This window comes from Buteo buteo, chromosome 4 (assembly GCF_964188355.1).
Source record: "Buteo buteo chromosome 4, bButBut1.hap1.1, whole genome shotgun sequence".
NCBI classification, from domain to species: domain Eukaryota; kingdom Metazoa; phylum Chordata; class Aves; order Accipitriformes; family Accipitridae; genus Buteo; species Buteo buteo.
The window spans coordinates 22,281,934-22,300,749 of NC_134174.1; the positions used below are offsets into that span (position 1 = coordinate 22,281,934).

The window sequence follows — 18,816 nt, forward strand, 5'->3', positions numbered from 1 at the left end:
CTGAGGAGACGGATGTTTTGTTTTTCACAAACAAATTCTTAAATCTTCCTGTTTTGTCATGTCTTCTAATGGCAATTATTAGATTATTTTCCCAAGGATTATGTGAAGGAAAATAAGACAATGAGGAATATTGAATTCAAAGCTGTGAACTGAACTGAGTTCCCTTGCACTGCCATCTGTGACAGCCTTTGCTGAAGCTTGCAGAAGACTACAGAGATCTGCTGCAGTGCCTTCAGGGCACCTTCCTGTAAACTTGGGTAAATTCACCAGCACTCCACCGATGGCATGGTTAGGAGTACCATCTCGAAGTAAAATCGTCTCACAAATGGGTATTGTGCAGATTAAAAAAATAATGAAAACAGACACTTGAATGGCAACAGAAGACAAAGATTTATTTTTACTGACTTTCAACTGGTGTTAAGATCGCTTGAGAGACATCCAGTAAATTTGTAAGACCACCACAGATATGACTACATATGCATATTCTGTCTATCTCACTACCACGCCCTCTCTTCATAAAGGCACTAACTATAAATAATATGAAAATGGACAGATAAAATGCCAGAAAAAAAATTGATTGCTTGTATGGACTTCTATGTTTATGTTTGTATACGTTCATGCTTTAAATGTACAATTTTAAAATCAATTTTAAAAGTCACCTTTATTTTGGCAATACAACTGATAAAATGAAACATGCAGAACACAGCTCGACAGAACTCAGTGCATAATTTTGTCAGATTGAAGCAGTTCTTTATCACCCTTTGTGAGTTGGGAATACATTCATATTACAAGGCAAAAAAACCCCCACCCAAAACGGACAACATCTGGCTTCTGTATAATGCATCTGCTTTTCCACATCTTCTCCAACATCTTTGGATAGTAAAATCTACGTCTGACCACAGGTTAAATTGTATGGTTATATTTTAACAGTCTTCCTAGTGCAGCAAGGCAAGAGAGCTGCCTGTATTCACTGTTCTATCTCCAGGCTATCCATTTTTAAGTCGGGGGGTTTAAAGCTAATCACTTCTTCATAGGTAAGTTCTGTAGAGAGGGTGTAAGGGAGAGAAAAGAATTAGGTGATACTCTCTTCAAAAGAAAAATACTCCAGAGAAAACAGTTTTATGGATGCATGTGACTTCTAGTTTGTATTCCCAGCCTTTTTAGAGTCCAGATCCAAAAATAGACTGAATTCACTAGGAATCCTTCTGTTAACCTCAGATTACAAATTAGACTCACAAATACTGTTATTGTACAACATGTCTGTCCCCTTCAGCTAATTACTAAAACACACAGGCCCTGAAATGGAAACATCAATTATGCTGTCAGATGACCTGCCAAAATGACGTAACAGAAGACAAAATGTAATGGAAAATGGAATCTTTAAAAGCACCAGAACAGGTTTTAAAATGTACACTTTTAACTGTGGAGAATGTTCTTTATCATCTCTCAGTCAATTGCCTTCAACATAAATCACTCGCAATTCTGTGCTAATGCCTTGGAATCTAGGTTTTGGGCTTTTTCATGTTTTATTGTAACTAACTTAATTTTAAGGTCCTCTTAAAAAAATTGTCTTTTGTCTTAGAAGCATGTAACAGTTCTATTTTCATCATGAAGGGCTTAGCTAGAAACATGGATTCCCTGCTATTTTACCCTGCTCTAGCCCTTTATCTTGTCACGCTGACAGTCACGTCCTGTTTTGTGCCTTGCACAGTAACGGAGTATGTCATCAGCTGCTACCTCCTATGCATTTTCTCAAGTTAGATACTGTATTTTAAGGACCAAATCCTGTTCACACATAAATATATGGCTAACAATGCATTACTTCAGGTTCTGTTTTCCAAACAGTGATGTTTAAATCATATCAAACTTGTGCCTATTAGCTTGTTTATTAAACAGATCTGTCTGAGACAGCTGCCACACCTGCAAGTGGACCTAGCGCTCCTCTAAAAAGTATGTAAAAATCTTCAGGCTGAATCTTGCTTATGCTCTGGTTCTGTTATGCTGTAGCATGGCATACAGTGACCAGCATGCCAGCTTCAGTGAAGGATTTCTCTGAAAGAAATTCTGTGTGCAGAACCCCTGAAGTGGAAGGATTCGTTAGGTGACTCTCAGTGATTGAGTTGTGGGTATTAAGTAGCATCTGGCCACAGGCAGCCAGGTAGGAGCTAGAGTGGTCCTGACTGAACTCAGAGGAAGCCAGTGTCCTCACAAATCGGACACCTGGAACTGTTTTAGGAATTATTCCTGCTGGCTGTGCATGGTATGTTTATGAAGCTCCTAACCCGGTTCTTGTGCCACCTGCTCAGCAGAGAGTACAGATGTTACGCTGAGATATGTGCAACTGGAGCAACAGCTAAGGAGAGATAGTGCATAGCATTCAACTCGGAATAGCCTACTCTTGGCCTCTAAAATTTTGAAATATTTTCTAGCTGATTAAACATGTCAGAAAGAAATCTATGAGCTTGGGCTGCAAGCCTCAACAGTGTGCAGTGGAGGCCAAGGAAACTCTTAAGTGCACAACACATAAGACTGTCTGAAATCTCATTTTACTTTGGTGCTCAGTCCCTCTTGGGATCAAGAGCCACTGATTTTTAATTTGAGCAGAAAAAGAGGGGAAATACGCCATTGACATCTTGAGAAACTGGGTCAATATTTTATCAACAATACAAACATTTTATGTGAATGGTCACCTTTCATGTCATTTTACTTAAATGTGGCACATACTGTGCTTGAAAATAAAAAGTTTATTCCCCAAAATAAAAACATGGCCAGGAGGAAGAGCTGCACGTCCTGTGCCAGTTTTGAGATTTTTGTCTCAGGCCTTTTTTCCACAGTCTGTATAAAAGAAGGAATTTTTCCAGCAAGGACAGTGATGTAGAAAAATATGATACTGTCCATCCTAGAGAATTCACCTCCACCTCCTCATTTCAGTTCAGAAAGTGTTAAGCTAAGATTGTTCCTGAAATAATTTCAGCGGAGTTTCATCACAAACAGAAATCAACTTCATGACTCGGAAATTGTTAAACTTTCCTGTTAAAGACTCGGTCAACTGCAAAAGTAGCAGAAAACAAATCATCCACTTGTAAGTACAGCAGCAAATTGAACATGCCCCTCAATAAACAAGATGTATAGGTGGTGCTGTATGCTGCCAGGTTTTGCAGAAGAGAGCACGTGTAAGGAGTAAGCGATACCAGTCAATCCTCCTTGTTTGTACAGATGTAGTAGGCTTCCAGAAAACCCTTTCAGGGCTCTAGGAGTTTGCTTTATTGTAGAGAGACCCATGACCCTGCTCCTATCTTTCTAAGATGTATTTGCTGTAGTTGGCCTGCTTGTCTTGCCTGCAATGCCCAGGATAAAACATGGCACAAGTGGAAGGGCATGAGTGAGACGTGAGAAGTCAGTATTTTTCATCATAAACCTACCCACTATGCTAATACATTTTTATCAAACCTTTCTGGAGTAAAAGTTACAGAATATACAAATAGAAACAGAAGAACATTTATTTTATATATATTTATATATTTTTTTTTCATCTTAAGCCAAGGAAAGGACTTTATTGATAAACAGGAACAATTAGTTTTCTAGAACATTGGTCTCAATTTAAAATGCCTAGTAAGGAATTTTTAGTATGTTCTCATTAGACAATGATGAAATTGGACTGTATGTTTCAGTGTACTTGCAAACTTAACGTTTAGCCACCTTACTTCCGTGATACTGTAGTGCAATATGATCATGATGCAAGCATGGAATTAACTAATAAAACAAGGTTGTTGCAGTATTACTCAAGGATGGGTTTTATGGTGTCACTCCCAAGTAAAATCATCAACTCTCATCTCAAATAGGATCAATAGCATGGTTTATCTGTGAATCCCAATTACTTGGTTATCTAAACAACAATTAACAAAATACACACCTATGTGGAAAAATACTCATTTCTGATTCTGAACAAAGCTACACCAGAATCCGAAATAGTGTCACTTGCCCTAGGACAGTTACTTCAGCTGAGGATCTGACCTACAAAACTAAAAGCAAGACAGCATGTGTGGTTACCTGGTAACTAGCATCAGCTTTTAGTTAAGATTAAACCCGCTATAGGAAATCTAGTGAGGAGATGATAGAATGGGGGAAGGGAACAAAATCTAGAGAGGGAACACAACCCTTTCTACCTCTCCACTCCCACAAGCACACACATAGACTTATTTCCCTGAGGCTTAAGAGTTCAAATTGTTCTGGTTAGAAACAGAAGAAAACTGTTATTTAAGGATAGTTTTGTTCTGCTGCATGTATTAACTACTGTGTGCAATTCTGTTACCTTTCCATTCATCTATGGTTCGCTCCTTATTCTCTATTGACTCATCGTACAGCTCAGCCTCAGGTTCATCATCCGGATCATGATACTGTACAAAGTATGGATGTGCAAGTGCTTCTGAGGCAGTAATTCTTTTATCGCTGTCTAATATAAGCATCTTCTCAAGAAGATCTACAGCTAAGGGAAAAAAAAAATGTGGTGCAAAGCCAGAAGAGACCATCTAAAAATAGAGAAGGCAACTCTTTACACACAATCTATTCTCACTGACCTTAAACACAGTTAACATTATTGGCAAACCCACAAAATTTAGGCAATGTAACAAATAAGTTTTGAAGATTTTATACTGTGAGTACAATTTTCAGAGCTGAATGAAGCTTCTGGTTTGCTTGTGGTATGCATGAAGGTTCATTATAGTCTATTTGATATCTGATTCACCTCTTCAGACATCCAAGACCTTCACTCTGAAAAGATCTCTGTGTGCGTAAAAGTTAAATATCCTGTGTTGCGCATCATGTGCTTAACTTGGTCTGGATCCTAAAGCAACTTTACAGGACCCAGCATAAAGAAAATATGTTTGAAGTTGACAGTTGCAGAATATTAGAAATGAGAGAGATCTGTACGGTTGAAATTGGTTTTATATGGAAAGTTTATCATAATGGTTTAAAAAATATATAAAAATGATTTTTAGTGCTTTGATATAAGCACTGTCATTAATTTGCCTTTATGATATTAATATGTAGCATGCTGTCATGGACATCACACAAATAAATCCCATTTTTTTATAAGAAAGTGTTCACAGCTACTTCTATTTGTAAAACTAAAATTGTCTTTTAATACGCAGAATGAATTCAATATATTTTAACTCCTAATACTTCCCTATATACAGTGTTTTAATGTGCACTCAATGGAACTGACCAGGCACTGTAGTAAGATGACTCTGGTGACTCAAACGTCTCCTTTGCCATGTCACAAGAAATCATTCGCAGAAACATCTCTTTTGCACAGGCAGAACCAATTGGTTAGACATAAAAACAATTGTGCAGGATCAGACCAAAGGTCTCTCTAGCCCGGTATGCTGTGTCCAACAATGGCTAATATATTCCTAGGAAATAATACTCAAAAGGGTCATTCAAGCAGCTATTCTTCCCAGTATATTCTTCTGCTTGCTAGCAATTTACAGCTCATGGCCTTCTTGAGCCAGAAGTGATGTCTCTAGTCTAGACCCCATGACGCTTTTATTTATTCCTGCTATACATAGATGGCTTTTGCTTTTCATCCACAGACTGTTTTCCTTTAGGAGGTTCCCATAATCTCCACCAGAAGCCAAAGAGGCAGGCTTCATGAATGGAAAACAGTCTCAGGATGAAAGGTTAAGCAATGCTCTTCTTGCTGGTCTGATCATTATTATATGGGCTCAAATAGCAAAGGAAGGCTTGAGTTTCTATGTTAGTGAAAAATTTAATCTATTATCAGGCTGACTTTCTTACCTAATGGATTGGCACCACGAAACACTGCTTTCAAATCCTGTTGAGGCATATGTGGAAGAGATTCAATGTATTTTCTTGCCTAGGAATAAATCAATATACATACCACATGCACAGAGGTTAAATGTTGCCCAACAGTAACCATATCAACTCTAAAAAAACAGACATAATACTTTTTACATTCTTATACATGGGAAACCTTCTTTACAAAAAACCATAATGTATGACTTTGTTTTAAACAGTCACTCCTATATATTGCACAATGAGCAAGAGAGTTTTAAATGGGTATATTTTCCTCTAAGGCTTATGCATTCACACTTAACGTTTTCACCTGAGCTTACTGGTTCATTGCAGTATATCCCCAGGGAGCACATGCATGTAACATTCAACCAGAAATTGCAACCTAAATGATCTTTCAGTTACCCTCAGTGAAGAGGTATAATCCAATCTGCGTGCCTCCCTCCTCTCTCCTCTGTCAAACAGTAGCTTCACTAACCAAAGAACAAATCCTTGCACTCCCAGGGTGCAGATCGTCAGATGTTTAACAGAATTCATAGCTTGCCTTGTCACTGTGGCTGTGAAAGGCTCATGCAAACTCAGCTAGGAAAAGCCTACCCACATATCAGACCCACAAATGTCAGCGTGGAGCCTGACATTACATGAGCTACGGATTTCTGGGCTGAGGTAGATAGGTCAGCAAGAGAAGAGGTTGAATGCTGGTCCTAAGGGCTGGGATCAGACAGAACAGGGACTTCTGAAATGGAACAGTTAAAGAAGAGGCAAATAGCTGTCCCCAGCTCTGTAAAAACACCAGCTGGTCTTTGAACAAACCTTAATCCTTTTAAAACATGTTTGTGTTACTGGGATGTCTCCCTGCACACTTAGCAATCCTGTTAGAAGATGGCTATCTGCAGGAGGGTAACTAAGCATTCTTGGCCTAGTGAAGACAGCAAAGGAAATAAAGTTGTTCATCCCAAGCAGCTCCATGGCTTCAAGTGAGATACCAGATTGAGAATTATGGAACTATCTTCTGGACTATCATGAAGCGACTATAAAATACTCTGACATATCATCTGTGCAATCCTACAACTACACTTGGGAAACAGATCCTGTTCCCTACACTGTTCCATCTGCCATCATCTTAATTTCTGCAGCTACGATGAACTGATATAAAGATATTTTAAATCATTACATAGCACAGTCTCTTTTCAAACTGTGTTCTAATTTAACAAGGCAGATCTATTTATTTTTTCTGCTTCTTGTAAGATGTAAGTATAGTCTATCAAAACTATGGACTCCTATTAGTGACACATTTGAGAGTCTTACTAAAAGAAGCAAGCCTTCATGCATTATCTTCCCAACCTGTTAAAATTGTATTAGCATTTTCCCTTTTTATTCTATGGGCTGACAGCAAGGCTTTCTAAAAGGATGATTTCTTCTTAGCAGCTGTAGCCAGTCATGCAGAGAATGATGTTTGAAGACTAGTCAAACACAGGCTTCACTCCACCTATTTTATGCCCCTAAAGTTCATAAAGACAGCAAACACCTGCTAGAAGGTCAGGGTGTGCAGCTCCTATCAGAGTTAAGTCTGCCAGGGCATTGGTTTATACATACGTATGAACAGCACAGGAAAAGAGGGCTGTCATACATTCTTGCATAGAAGCTACAGACTAGGGTAGAAACAAGAGGTAAATTTATCTCATGACAAACATCTGTGGATTTGTGGATTTTTTGTTTCTGTGCAGACATCAATTAACATCACTAATCCAAACATGACTGAACAAGATATGGACAAAGTTATCTCCAACCTTGCCCAGAAGTCCTTTGAAAACAACACAGACCCATCAAAGTATACTTACCAACCTCTTCCCTCTGCTTATATAGTCACCACAGAAACCCAACCAATAGAATCCAAACATTTAAATTATTCTGAAAGTAATGAGATGCAACCATTTAAACCTGTATTAACATGAAAGACTGACAAAACAGCTCAGTAACTTGTGCTGACACATCCCATGAGGTTGATCTTTTAGTTTCCAATTCTTTAATCCTCTACTTATAACTGAAAATAGGCTTGGCATTTCAGAAAACCTCTGACCTTGCTGCTAGAGGAATGGAAAAAATTGTCCAGGACTGCAAGCTGCATTAAGAAATATCTAAACAATAAGGCCAAACTACAAGGTAAAGAACTAGAATGAAGGAATAGAATAGACACTCCCTTGCAAGAGGCAAGTACCTCCAAGCAAGGTATGTATCTTTGACATTGCTCCTCTAACGAGGCAGCAGCAGCCCAGAGGTGACCTAGCAGCACTCCCAATCATTAACTTGGCTTTTGTGTTCTCCCTGTGCTCTAAAGGTATAATTAGCCCCAGTAAAACAGTTTCGGCATTCCTGTAGCTCACTGAGGTATGCTCTGAAACACAAGAAATTAAAGACAAAAGCAGATACTATCTTCAGTAAATATTTAAGGTGCTTAATCTCGTAATCAAAAAGCTCACAAACTGACTAGTTGTGGGTAAATCACACATTTGTATATGCTACTCTGAACACGTTACTACAAAAACTGTAGGATCTTAATAACATATAAAGGCTGTACAAGGACCTATGAGGCTACACAAGGACCTACACTTAGGATGGCACAGTCTGAGAGTTGCTGGTTGATCCAGTCCCTGGCCCAAGGATGGATCTTCCTCCTGCCCCGGCCATTCCCAGGTGCTGAGTACCCACAAACTCTGGGGCTGTGCGTTGGCCTGCACTGATGAGGTTTTGTTATCCCTGGACCTTCCAGAAATCCAGTGTTGCTCTGGCTCTCCTACTGCTCCTGCTAACTTAACCCACTAGTGTATTCATTAATAAGTTCAAAGAAAACCCATCAATATACACACAAGCTGAAAACCAGCCATTAATATTAGTCTGAGGTGTATACAGAAAAGGTTTAAGCTTCAGCTTCAGCTCAGGAGGTATCTGTGTGCTGTTGTTTATCTGAATTTTTACACTGTGCCCATCACCTGCCTTAATCAATACCCCATCTCATTCCTCAGCTGGCTATCCATGGTTATTGCTTAAAGTGAATCCTGTAAGTGTAGCTTTAGCTGAGAAACAAAGTGGAAATTGTTCATTTACTAGATTACTTTTTTAAAGAAGTCATATGGAAAGTTAAAAATCACACTGTTAACTACAGATATTATCATGAAAGCAGACCTCACACTACAAACATTCAGAGAGATGAATAAATATGAATTTCAAATTAGGGATCCACATAAGAGCACTTGTGCAGAATGCACATTATTTGATTCTAGTATCTCTGTTTAGATCCCTTACAACAACAGAAAGTATAAAAATTACAGAGACATCAGATTTAATAGCAAGAATATAATGCTCTGAGCTGAGCATCAGTTCGAATTTTTTTATTTTAAGTATAGTAGCACAATAAAAGATCATCAGGACCAATTGCAAAACCCCTTTCAAAAACTGAGTATGTGAGAACAAGTGTCAAAATTAATCCAGCTGACAGTCAAGGCATTTGGATACCTCTAAAAAGAATATTTTTTGAATGGTGCCATTCTAGCAGCAAAAAATAGAGATCATTTTAAAGTGTTCGCTCATTTCCAAATCAGAGTATCTGTGTAACACAAGCAGTGACATACAATAATTAGAGAAAAGAATAATAGAATGTCAGTTAACTGAATGAAGCTGTGAACTCACATGTTCTGATGATATCTTCTTCAGAAGTTCAGAACTGGGTGTGCCCACAACTTCCATTATTCTTTTTAGTTGATCGATATCTGCGTTATTTCAGGGAAATAAAGAGCACACGGTCCTTCTGGGTTTAAACAATTAATGAGCTTTCATGCAGATAGTTAAGATGTTTAAAACCATTCAGCAAGACAATTTCATCATAATCCATGGAAGGATACCAATTAATTCCTGCTTAAACCTAGTCCTGAGTATCAAATTCTCTATTGTACTACATGAATCTGTCAGGTGTGCCTGTATGTGAGAAAGGTGCATGCAAAATATTGCTTTCCTGTCCTAGTTACCAATTTAAGATATTCTTAAGCTTAATTTTAATAGGACATTTATGTTTCAGTGATCTGAGGGACTTCTGAAGAACAGTCTAATACGATAGAGCACACAGGGCTAGATTACTAATCTGAGGGCTGGTAAGTGGCAAATTCTTATTTGGTAGCTTTAAAAATCTGTTTTGAAAATGTTAATTTTTCATTGTCATGTATGACCTGTAAAGTATATTACGTTTTTCCTAGAGACTCAAGGTTATTCTACAGCTTTATTTAAATTGATGTAATAATATAATTGTAGACAATATTTTGTAACAGCAAAAAATATCTTATTTCTTGAAAAACAGATGTATTGATTTTTCCAAATACCACATATCATGTAATCAGTCAGTCTGAAGCACAGCCATCATCCAGATGATGAACATCTGGACAATGCCTGTGGTTACAATAGCACCTAATGATGCTGAGCACAATAGAAAGGTCAACAGGGAGAGTTGGTCTCTCAGCTCTCAACAGTTTTTCAGGCAATTCTAACGTCATGTTATTTTGCACCTGGTAATGGCTTCATTTTAGCAGAAGCGTTTGCTTTTTGAGGGGTTTCAGCATAGTGAGAAACATCAATATTCCGTACAGAAGAATGTGCCTTTGTTTCCCATATTAAAAGCGTTCCTCCTCTGATGCAGTTGTTTCCTCATTCCTCATTACGTGTTTTTCTTCAGTTTCCTTTTATTATTTTACTGCTCTCCTCAGCAATGGCTCTTTTTTTTCTCTTGCCAGCACAGGAAGCGCCAATGGAAACCCCTGAACACTCCAGCAGGGACCACAGCACAGCACTGAAGAAAAGAGAGGGTTTTGTTCCTCCTGTGGCATTTCTGGAACTGCTGGCTTTTTTTATAACAGGACACAATATGCCTATTAATTCACTTATTATTTAAGAGTTCATTTGTTTGTATTTTAGAGACTTCCAGCCTAAAAGCAGTTCTATTTTTTTAAATTGTATTAGCCGATCAAAAAACATTGCCTTTACTCAGCTTCAGTTTTAACGTATGTTATTTCAGTAAGATACACACATGGAAGAAATCTGCTCTGTTGTAACTAGGTTATTATTTAAATACAGACACACAACAAAGAATAAATGTAACTTGCTGTTTAGGAACATCTGTTACTTTTTTTTTTTTTTTTCCTACCAGTGGGTCTCATATTCAGGTGTCATATACACTAAATTGAAAGATTAGCAAAAATTTTTACTGTTTTAGAAGTTTGTTACCCCAAAAACATTTCCATAGAAATACTCAAGTCATTCAAAAAAAAAAAAGGAGGAATTAAAGAGTATTTTTATAGCTGCATTTTATGTTTTATGTTAAGGATACAATCATTTCCTGGAAATAGGGCCTTCCCTTTCAAGAGCTCTGCCATGATGCATCCAACTGACCAGATGTCAACTGCCAAAAGCCAGAGAGAGAAAAGTGTACGATGAATCAAAGAGATCCTTAAACAGAGCTGCCTCTTGGTTTAAAACTATCACTATATCCAGCTGTAGCAAAATGCAAGTCTTCACAGTTTACCTGTTTGATTGTAGTGCATCCAGTTTAACATAATTTCTGGAGCTCTGTACCATCTTGTTGCAACATATCCAGTCATTTCATCGTCAGTTTGTCGAGCTAAACCAAAGTCTAAAATCTACAGAATAAAAATAAATAAAATAAAAAATAATTTAAAAAATCCCTTTTCACTTTTTTTATAGGTACTGATTTTCCCCATTACTAATTTCTGAGTTTATCCGTAGTCTCTCGCTATCAATAAAGTAAACCAGCAACACTGTGGATGAGCTCGTCCACTCTCCCTGCTGCATCCCTGCAGCCTACGGGTCTGCATAAAAATGCTTCCACTGCAATGAGCCTGGCTCTTTGTCCTCTAAGGCAAACTTTACATTTTGCCTCAAGTTCAATTTTCCACTGACATTCATTTGCTAAAAATAAGCACTGTTGCTATAAAAAATGAAACACTGTCAACAGGGACGTTTGTGTAAAATGCCAACGGCGAGTGCCACTGGCCATTTTAAGCACCACACGAGCTGATCACAAATCTGCAGAATTTCTGTTGTTTCCCTCTCATGTCTATCTAAGTATTTACCCCAATCATGAGTCATTCCAATGCCAATAGGAGAGAAACATATATCCTGAGTAACAAGGTAGATTTAAATCACATACCATCTGGTTTTGGTAGAACTCCCCCCCAAAACAACAAAGGAACTCTGTTTAGGTTCACATATTACCCATAGGCTTGATAGCAAAATGTTCCCTTCCATACGCTCTCCCTTGCTAAGGACATTGACAGGAAGTTATTTCAGTTCAAATTTTCCTGCTCATTTCTTTGCTTTCTATTTTTTGATTAGTGTATGTCCCACTAATTATAGAGCTAAAAGGTATTCCTAACACTAAGAGAGACTGTTGTGAAAGGGTACCATCTGAGTGAGCCTCAGTGCTGTTCGTTAAATCAGTCATCTGAGCTAGTTAGCATCTCTTCAAGTTGAAATGTGAATTAAGATCAGTGGCAACCTCCTGTGATGAGATCCAGGATTATTTATTAAGCTAATAGCTAATCCTTATCATTGGGAAAAAAAAAAAATTTAAGAGCATCATTCAAAATTCCTCAGTTATAATCCAATTTAAAGATATAAAAACCCTAAAGAAAAATATTAAGGTATAAATAACATGTTAACATTTACTTCTAATATACTTTAAAAGCATTATTTATTTCTTAAATAAGCAAAAATAAAAGTATGAGGCAAACAAGGCATGAATAATGGTGTGAAACTCGAACACTAATGCCTTTATTTTTATAAGGGTTTTGGCAGTATTTTTCTTTAATAGCTGATTCCTTCTATTAAATGTGTACACACGTTTTCCTTCTTTTTTGCTTCTATTTCCTTTTTGTTTGTACAGGCAACTATCCACTAGTTTGTTCTACTAGAAAATAATTTGGTATCAGAGGAAGTAAAGCTATAAATATAAACAAAGCAAAGAGCAGTGTAACACACGCTAGGAGGGAGGTGCACAGATATCACAATAATAGAAAAAAAGATTAAAAGTCTCCTTTACTTCCAGTACAAAAATACAGCACACATTTTAGCGTGCATGATCAGACCCAGATGACCCATAAAATTTCACAGATGCTGAACATACATGCATGAAGACATTAAAGGGATAATCATGAAACTTGCTGAGCATCTGCAAGTGTCACTAAACCAAACAGGAACTACAGTTTCTCATCACAGATCCGGATTAGTGCGAGAACCTAACTGCACTGCTGTTATTCACTGTTGTGATTTTTTTGCTGATCTGGTAGTATTTGGAATCTTTTCTTAAATCCCTCGCAGCTGGAATAAAGTGATTACATCAGAGTCTCAGTCACAGGGAGAAAGATGTTTCTGGCTGTCATGGAAAAATGCTAAACTTCTCATTCTTAGGCTTAAAGGCTTAGAAAGCTACAAGACCTATTTTCCTTCTCCAGAGCCTCCTGCTTATTATGTAACATCGTATCACACAGATACACAAAGATATGTATTTATATAGACGTGTACATGAAAATAGCATTTGAGAAGTGTGGATTACAGGGTTGGTTTTTTTTTTTTTACTGCCTGCAACTAGTAACGTAACTGGTAATACTGGTACCTTTTTCATATCATTATTTAATTTAGCTTGTATATTCTATAGATATAAAAATGAAAGTTGTTACAAGGCTTCATCTAAACATGGCAGATGCAGATACATGTTACAGGTCAAACTTCCAAGATATACTCAGTTAAGTACTCACTCATGGGCCAAATTATTAGCCTATGTACCATCTGCCACAAACTAGGGATGAACATTTTGCAAAGATACTTGTGTTCATACTAAATTAACATTTGGAAGAAAACCCCATGTTCATCGAAATGGGTCTTCTATGCCAGGGGATCAACAGTAGCAAACTGCTGAAATTAATGGAATCAGAAATAAAAATGGTAGCTAATGTTTTCTCAGAAAACTGTCATCTTGAGAGCTTTTACAACAGCATGATACCTACCCTCAATTCACAGTCTTCATTTACAGCTAGGTTACTGGGCTTCAGGTCCTGTAGCAGAACACAGTTAGTCAAGTACGATTTTAACCTTTTAAAGTATATTATAACTATGTCTTAGTAACACATCCGATGCACAGAAGGACACACTGTTCATTTTTATTATCGCAGTAAGTGAACTCACCCGGTGGATGATTCCAGCTGAGTGAATATACTGTGAAACAAAAAGAAAAAAAAAAGGTAAGGTTTGAAGTTAGAGGTGAAGGAAGGTATAAGTCACGTGTCATATCTTTTCACTTCTGAGACTGATTGTTTTATGTACAGAAAAGACTTATGTCACACTACATTTTCAGATCAAACAGAGGTATGACGAACTTCAAAACCTCCTTGTTTTGTCTTATCCAGAGCTGGATATTTCAAGAGAGGTAACCGTGAGGACTAGATTCTACCATAAAAGATAGCACTTGTAGTGATTCTTCTCTTGGAAGTTTCTTACCAATTTGGAATTTGTTCCAGTCTTATCTGGATGTCCACGTTGATCAGCTAGTGGCTAGTGAAGGCAGTGGCCTAGGGAGCAGTATGGTTGACTCCTAGATGATGTAGGTCACCTTCCCATACTGCGAACACTGAATGTGGGCGAGAGATACTGGCACCCTGGGAGAGGGTAGTGACCAAAATACCCACCTAAGCCACAGCATTACTTCAGGTCCACTTTCAAAGCAGGGACCCAAAGCGGTATTTCAGTGGCTATTTAGTGTCTCTGCTATTTTACATAAAACATTAAAACTCAAAGATCAAGAAAAGCTTACGCTGTAATTGCCTGTTGTTCACTTGTGAGGATCTACAGCCAATTTCTCCATGATCTTACTGACCAGGACCAGCAAGACCTTGAAAACCTCTCCTCTATTCTCTAGAGGTGAATTCACCTTCTTTTTGGGGAGCAGAGGTTACACGCAAAACCTGTATATCCACCAGGAAAACCCAAAGAAAACACGAGGGCATCCTTCTCGCTCCAGCCCTACGCGCTGTTCATCAGAAGGGCAGGGCCACCTGAGCGCTCCTCTCAACAGCTGCTCGCAGCGGAACGGGGAGGAAACCAGACCACCGCGTCCCCGCGCTGCGGAGACGACGACAGCAGCTCCGCCGGTGCCGCCACGCCGTCCTCCACCCGCCAGCCCAGGAGCCGCCGACCTACGCCGCTCCAGGCTGACGCCTCGCCCGCTCGGACGGCTTCCACGGGCTGCGACGCCTGCGCTCCGTGCTGCTGAGCGCGCCCGCCAGCGAGCCCACAGCTTACTCACGTACGCGAACACGCGCTGTAACGACTCCGGCATGGATGTAAGCGAGGAGTTACATATGATCAAACGTTCTTCCGCTAATGAGGCGTGAGAATTTCAATTCCAGAAGAGACGCGCCACCACCAACCCCTCCCCTTCAAAACAGAGCCAGAAATGCACCTGAGTGCATTAATGCACCTGAGTGCATTTCTGAGGTTCATATTCACTTTAGAGCACAACGCTTACTATTATTTAGCTCTGACACAACGTAGCCTTATATTCAAAATCGCAAGCTAGATAATTAACTCCAGAATCCATCTTCCTAATTAAGCTATTAACTTAGGTAAATGAGACAAAGCAATTAAGGGCTCAGTTCTGCAATTTTTATTCACTAAAATCTGCACTTAAATTGACAGAACCCACATGCATGAATAAGAATTACTGTCTCAGGCACAAGGTGACTTGCTGAAAATCACGTAATAAGTATACTTCAGAGCCAGTATTTACCATGGCTTGCTTTCAAACATATTGTCCATGCCTAAAATATCAATTACTGTTAAGTTAGCTACCAAAGCAGCTGAACCCTCTCTTTTCTTTTTGCTTATACCTGGGAAAATCAACACTGGTCGGAGAAAACACTTATCACCTAGTAAAGCGAAGCATTTTCTACATCTTTTCCTGTTTATAGACACTTACATGTTTAATGGCAGCAAAATGATACATATTTTAATTCTTTTGGAAGAAAATTTTGATACAGTTTCATTGCCAGTTGCCTGTGTTATCTAATTGTATGAATTTTAACTGATACAATTAAAGGAAACAATGACTTCACAGGCAGAGTAAATCCTAGGTGATTGTGTGCAACATTGTACATTGCTAGGATTCTACTTCCAGGCATTTCCCAAAGAGCCCAACTAACTTGGTAACCTCTTCTCCCATGTGATGCTCTACAAAAATCAGGGCTGTCGTTTTTCAAACTGGCTCAAGTCTTTCAAAGCACAAATGTGAGTTACTTGCCATATCATTCTTTATAAATGTCACGTTCTTCAGAAGTTTTTTCACTACCTTTTCATGACAGGTGAAATGTCTAAAACACACACTGTGCGCTACAGAACACGTTCACTTAAGCACTATATAGCAAGTGATTCTCCTTCAATAATAACTTAAATAGACACTAATCTAAAGTTAATGTTCAAGGGGAGTATTCACATGTATTGCGCATGTAAATGTTGGCAGGCTTAGGGTTTTATTTCTGGTTAGAAAAATGATCTGATAATTTCTGAAATGATTGCTGCTATCTATGCACTCTTAAGACATAAGAAAAGGTGTTTAAGTACTGTCAGAGCAATGAACCAGTTGTGACTACAACATTTCGGTTGCTGACTCTAAAACTCCTGAGTTCAGCCAGTACCTTAAGACCTCGAAGTAACTGATAGATGAGGAACTGTATATGGTCATCCGTTAACTTCTGGCACTTCACAATGTTATTGAGGTCAGCACCCATTAAATTTGTCACAAGATACCTGTGAAAATAAAAGAGAGAAGAAAACAAAGAAACATACCTCATTTAAGAATGACAGAATGTAAATCCTTCTAAAAGCAGAACATCTAAAGAGTAACTACACACTCCCATGTAGGTTCCTTTTCCATTTTCTACTAACACACAGTTTATGCCCTTTAAGTCAGATATGAGCTTTAATAATGGAATCACAGCTGTGAGATTTAACATCATGAAAAAGAAAAATCCTTAGGGTACATTAAAAACTTTTATCTCTGTTTTCACCATGACACACTACAGCAGCTCAGTGAGGGGAGAACGCATCATATTTTGAGATGAATAGGAAGCCTCACCCAACATCAAAGCCGGAGTCTGAGGCACCAAAACTACAGTACCCGCAAGGCCCCGGAATATCTGGTGATGGAGGTTAACATTGGATTGGTTGAAATAAGAGTGTTTTGTGTAACTTGCCTCTTTGTCCCCACTGGAGGTTTTATTTTGTGACAAATTTTGCAGAAATGTTGATTCTTTTCCAAAAACAGCGCTGGGACAAAAGTATGCATCTATCATACCCAGTTCTCATTTGTGTAATTTTGCCCCAGAGCCAAAGGGGTTTGGCCACTAATTTACATGGAGACAAAAAAATATTAATTACTATTTCTTCTGCTAAATTGTTTACCTAAGTGCTTATACATGATGTAAACCAAGAGGAACTCAGCATAAATCATACGTTTGAGTAACACCAAAATACACCCAGTCCTAGGTTAGTCAGGAATCTAGCCTAAATTTACCTTGTCTCAGTTAACCAACAGAATACTTTCCTGCATTCCTGAACTATCCCATCTAGCTGTGAAAAAATAATCTGCAGCTAACACGTAATTGAACTGAAAAAGTTTCAAGTTTACTGGCATTTATGCAGCATCAAACCATTTACCATATACCTATAATCTTATTAATTATCATTCGAAAAAGTACAAAAATGAGGCCCATCCTCCTGCCTCCTCTTTTGTGGAAAAGTTGCAAAAATATTTATTTGGGTTCTTCACACAAAGCTAACTGGGGCTGCAAGTCTTTTAGAAAAGTATGTGCTTCCTTTTTAAAACCAGAGTGATACTTAATTACTAAGTAGTCAGAATTATTTTAACATTTTACTTACACTTCATTAAAATTTTCTATTGATGTTGCAGGCGTAAAAACGTCTAGCAATCCTATAACCTGGAAGATGAGGGAATCGACATTTTATTTTTTAGAAGTCTGTAAAGCAATATGTAATTAGTATTGACAGTGCTTAGCATTTTTGCGATGAAACTTACAAAAATATGACATATGGTCATCCTGAAAACTTAGTATGTCTGGCACAGTAGGTGTTCTATACAGGTATAGCCTCAGCTATCTCCATGACCAACGGAAAATTATGTTAAATCAAAAAGTTATTACAACAAGACTTTAGACAATCAGAAATAAAGGCAGGAAAAGTAACGTTGTTACAGAAAAGCTGACACATGGCTTGTATGCTTGTTATACTCAAGATTATGCACAATTTCATGGGTTATCCTGTTCTGTTGTTGTTTAACTTTCTTAGCATAATTTCTCCAGGATACTTTTCAATCCACTATATTTTATTCAGGCTTCAATTCATCAAGTTACTTTCAAGCAGGTGGATACTCCCACTGAAATCAACTGTTTGCCACATAAACTTAGAATAGTAGTCAATTATTTGGGCCCTGAAGTTCTACTACCTTTCATCTAGTTATTACACTGTTGTTAATTTCACTGTTGTTAATACTTGCCCTTAATTTCTCAACAGAATCCAAATTCAGCAAAAGCAGGTTTGAGGTATTTTTTTTTCCTGGACTGATGTTTCAAGAGCATCCAACAGCAGTGAGCAGGACACACTTATTACTTTAGTTAGGGAAGAGTAGGACCACTGCTTCTGGATTTCATTAACTGCATCATCAAGACGAAACTAGATCATTTTTGAGTAAAAAGGCAGCCTTTTACTGTAAGTCTCTGCTTTGAAGTCCAGTAACTTCGCTCCACGTAAGATGGCTAGGCCCAGGTATCTTGGATAGCTAGAGAGCTGGATATACTTTTTGAAAAAGATTGTACCTAACGGAAGTTAAGCCTATATTGCAAACTTTTGTCATAAAAATCCGAAGGGAAAGAACTC

The 18,816-nt window shown here is 38.1% G+C and overlaps 1 protein-coding gene across 2 annotated transcripts in view; it reads right to left on the bottom strand.

Moving 5' to 3' along the window:
• Positions 1–371: 371 nt before the first annotated feature.
• The window catches only part of MAPK11 (mitogen-activated protein kinase 11), a 32,992-nt gene continuing 14,547 nt past the window's right edge, over positions 372–18,816 (bottom strand). Inside the window, exons 3-12 of one of the 2 annotated variants that reach the window (XM_075024961.1) lie at positions 17,803–17,861; positions 16,560–16,671; positions 14,056–14,085; positions 13,878–13,925; positions 11,378–11,492; positions 11,183–11,254; positions 9,499–9,578; positions 5,797–5,875; positions 4,313–4,486; positions 372–1,041 (exon numbers count right to left, since the gene is read on the bottom strand). In XM_075024961.1, coding sequence (XP_074881062.1) covers positions 968–1,041; positions 4,313–4,486; positions 5,797–5,875; positions 9,499–9,578; positions 11,183–11,254; positions 11,378–11,492; positions 13,878–13,925; positions 14,056–14,085; positions 16,560–16,671; positions 17,803–17,861 — 843 coding nt within the window. In that variant the 3' untranslated portion in view covers positions 372–967. The remainder of the gene's footprint in view (positions 1,042–4,312; positions 4,487–5,796; positions 5,876–9,498; positions 9,579–11,182; positions 11,255–11,377; positions 11,493–13,877; positions 13,926–14,055; positions 14,086–16,559; positions 16,672–17,802; positions 17,862–18,816) is intronic. The other variant, XM_075024962.1, reaches the window with a different exon arrangement.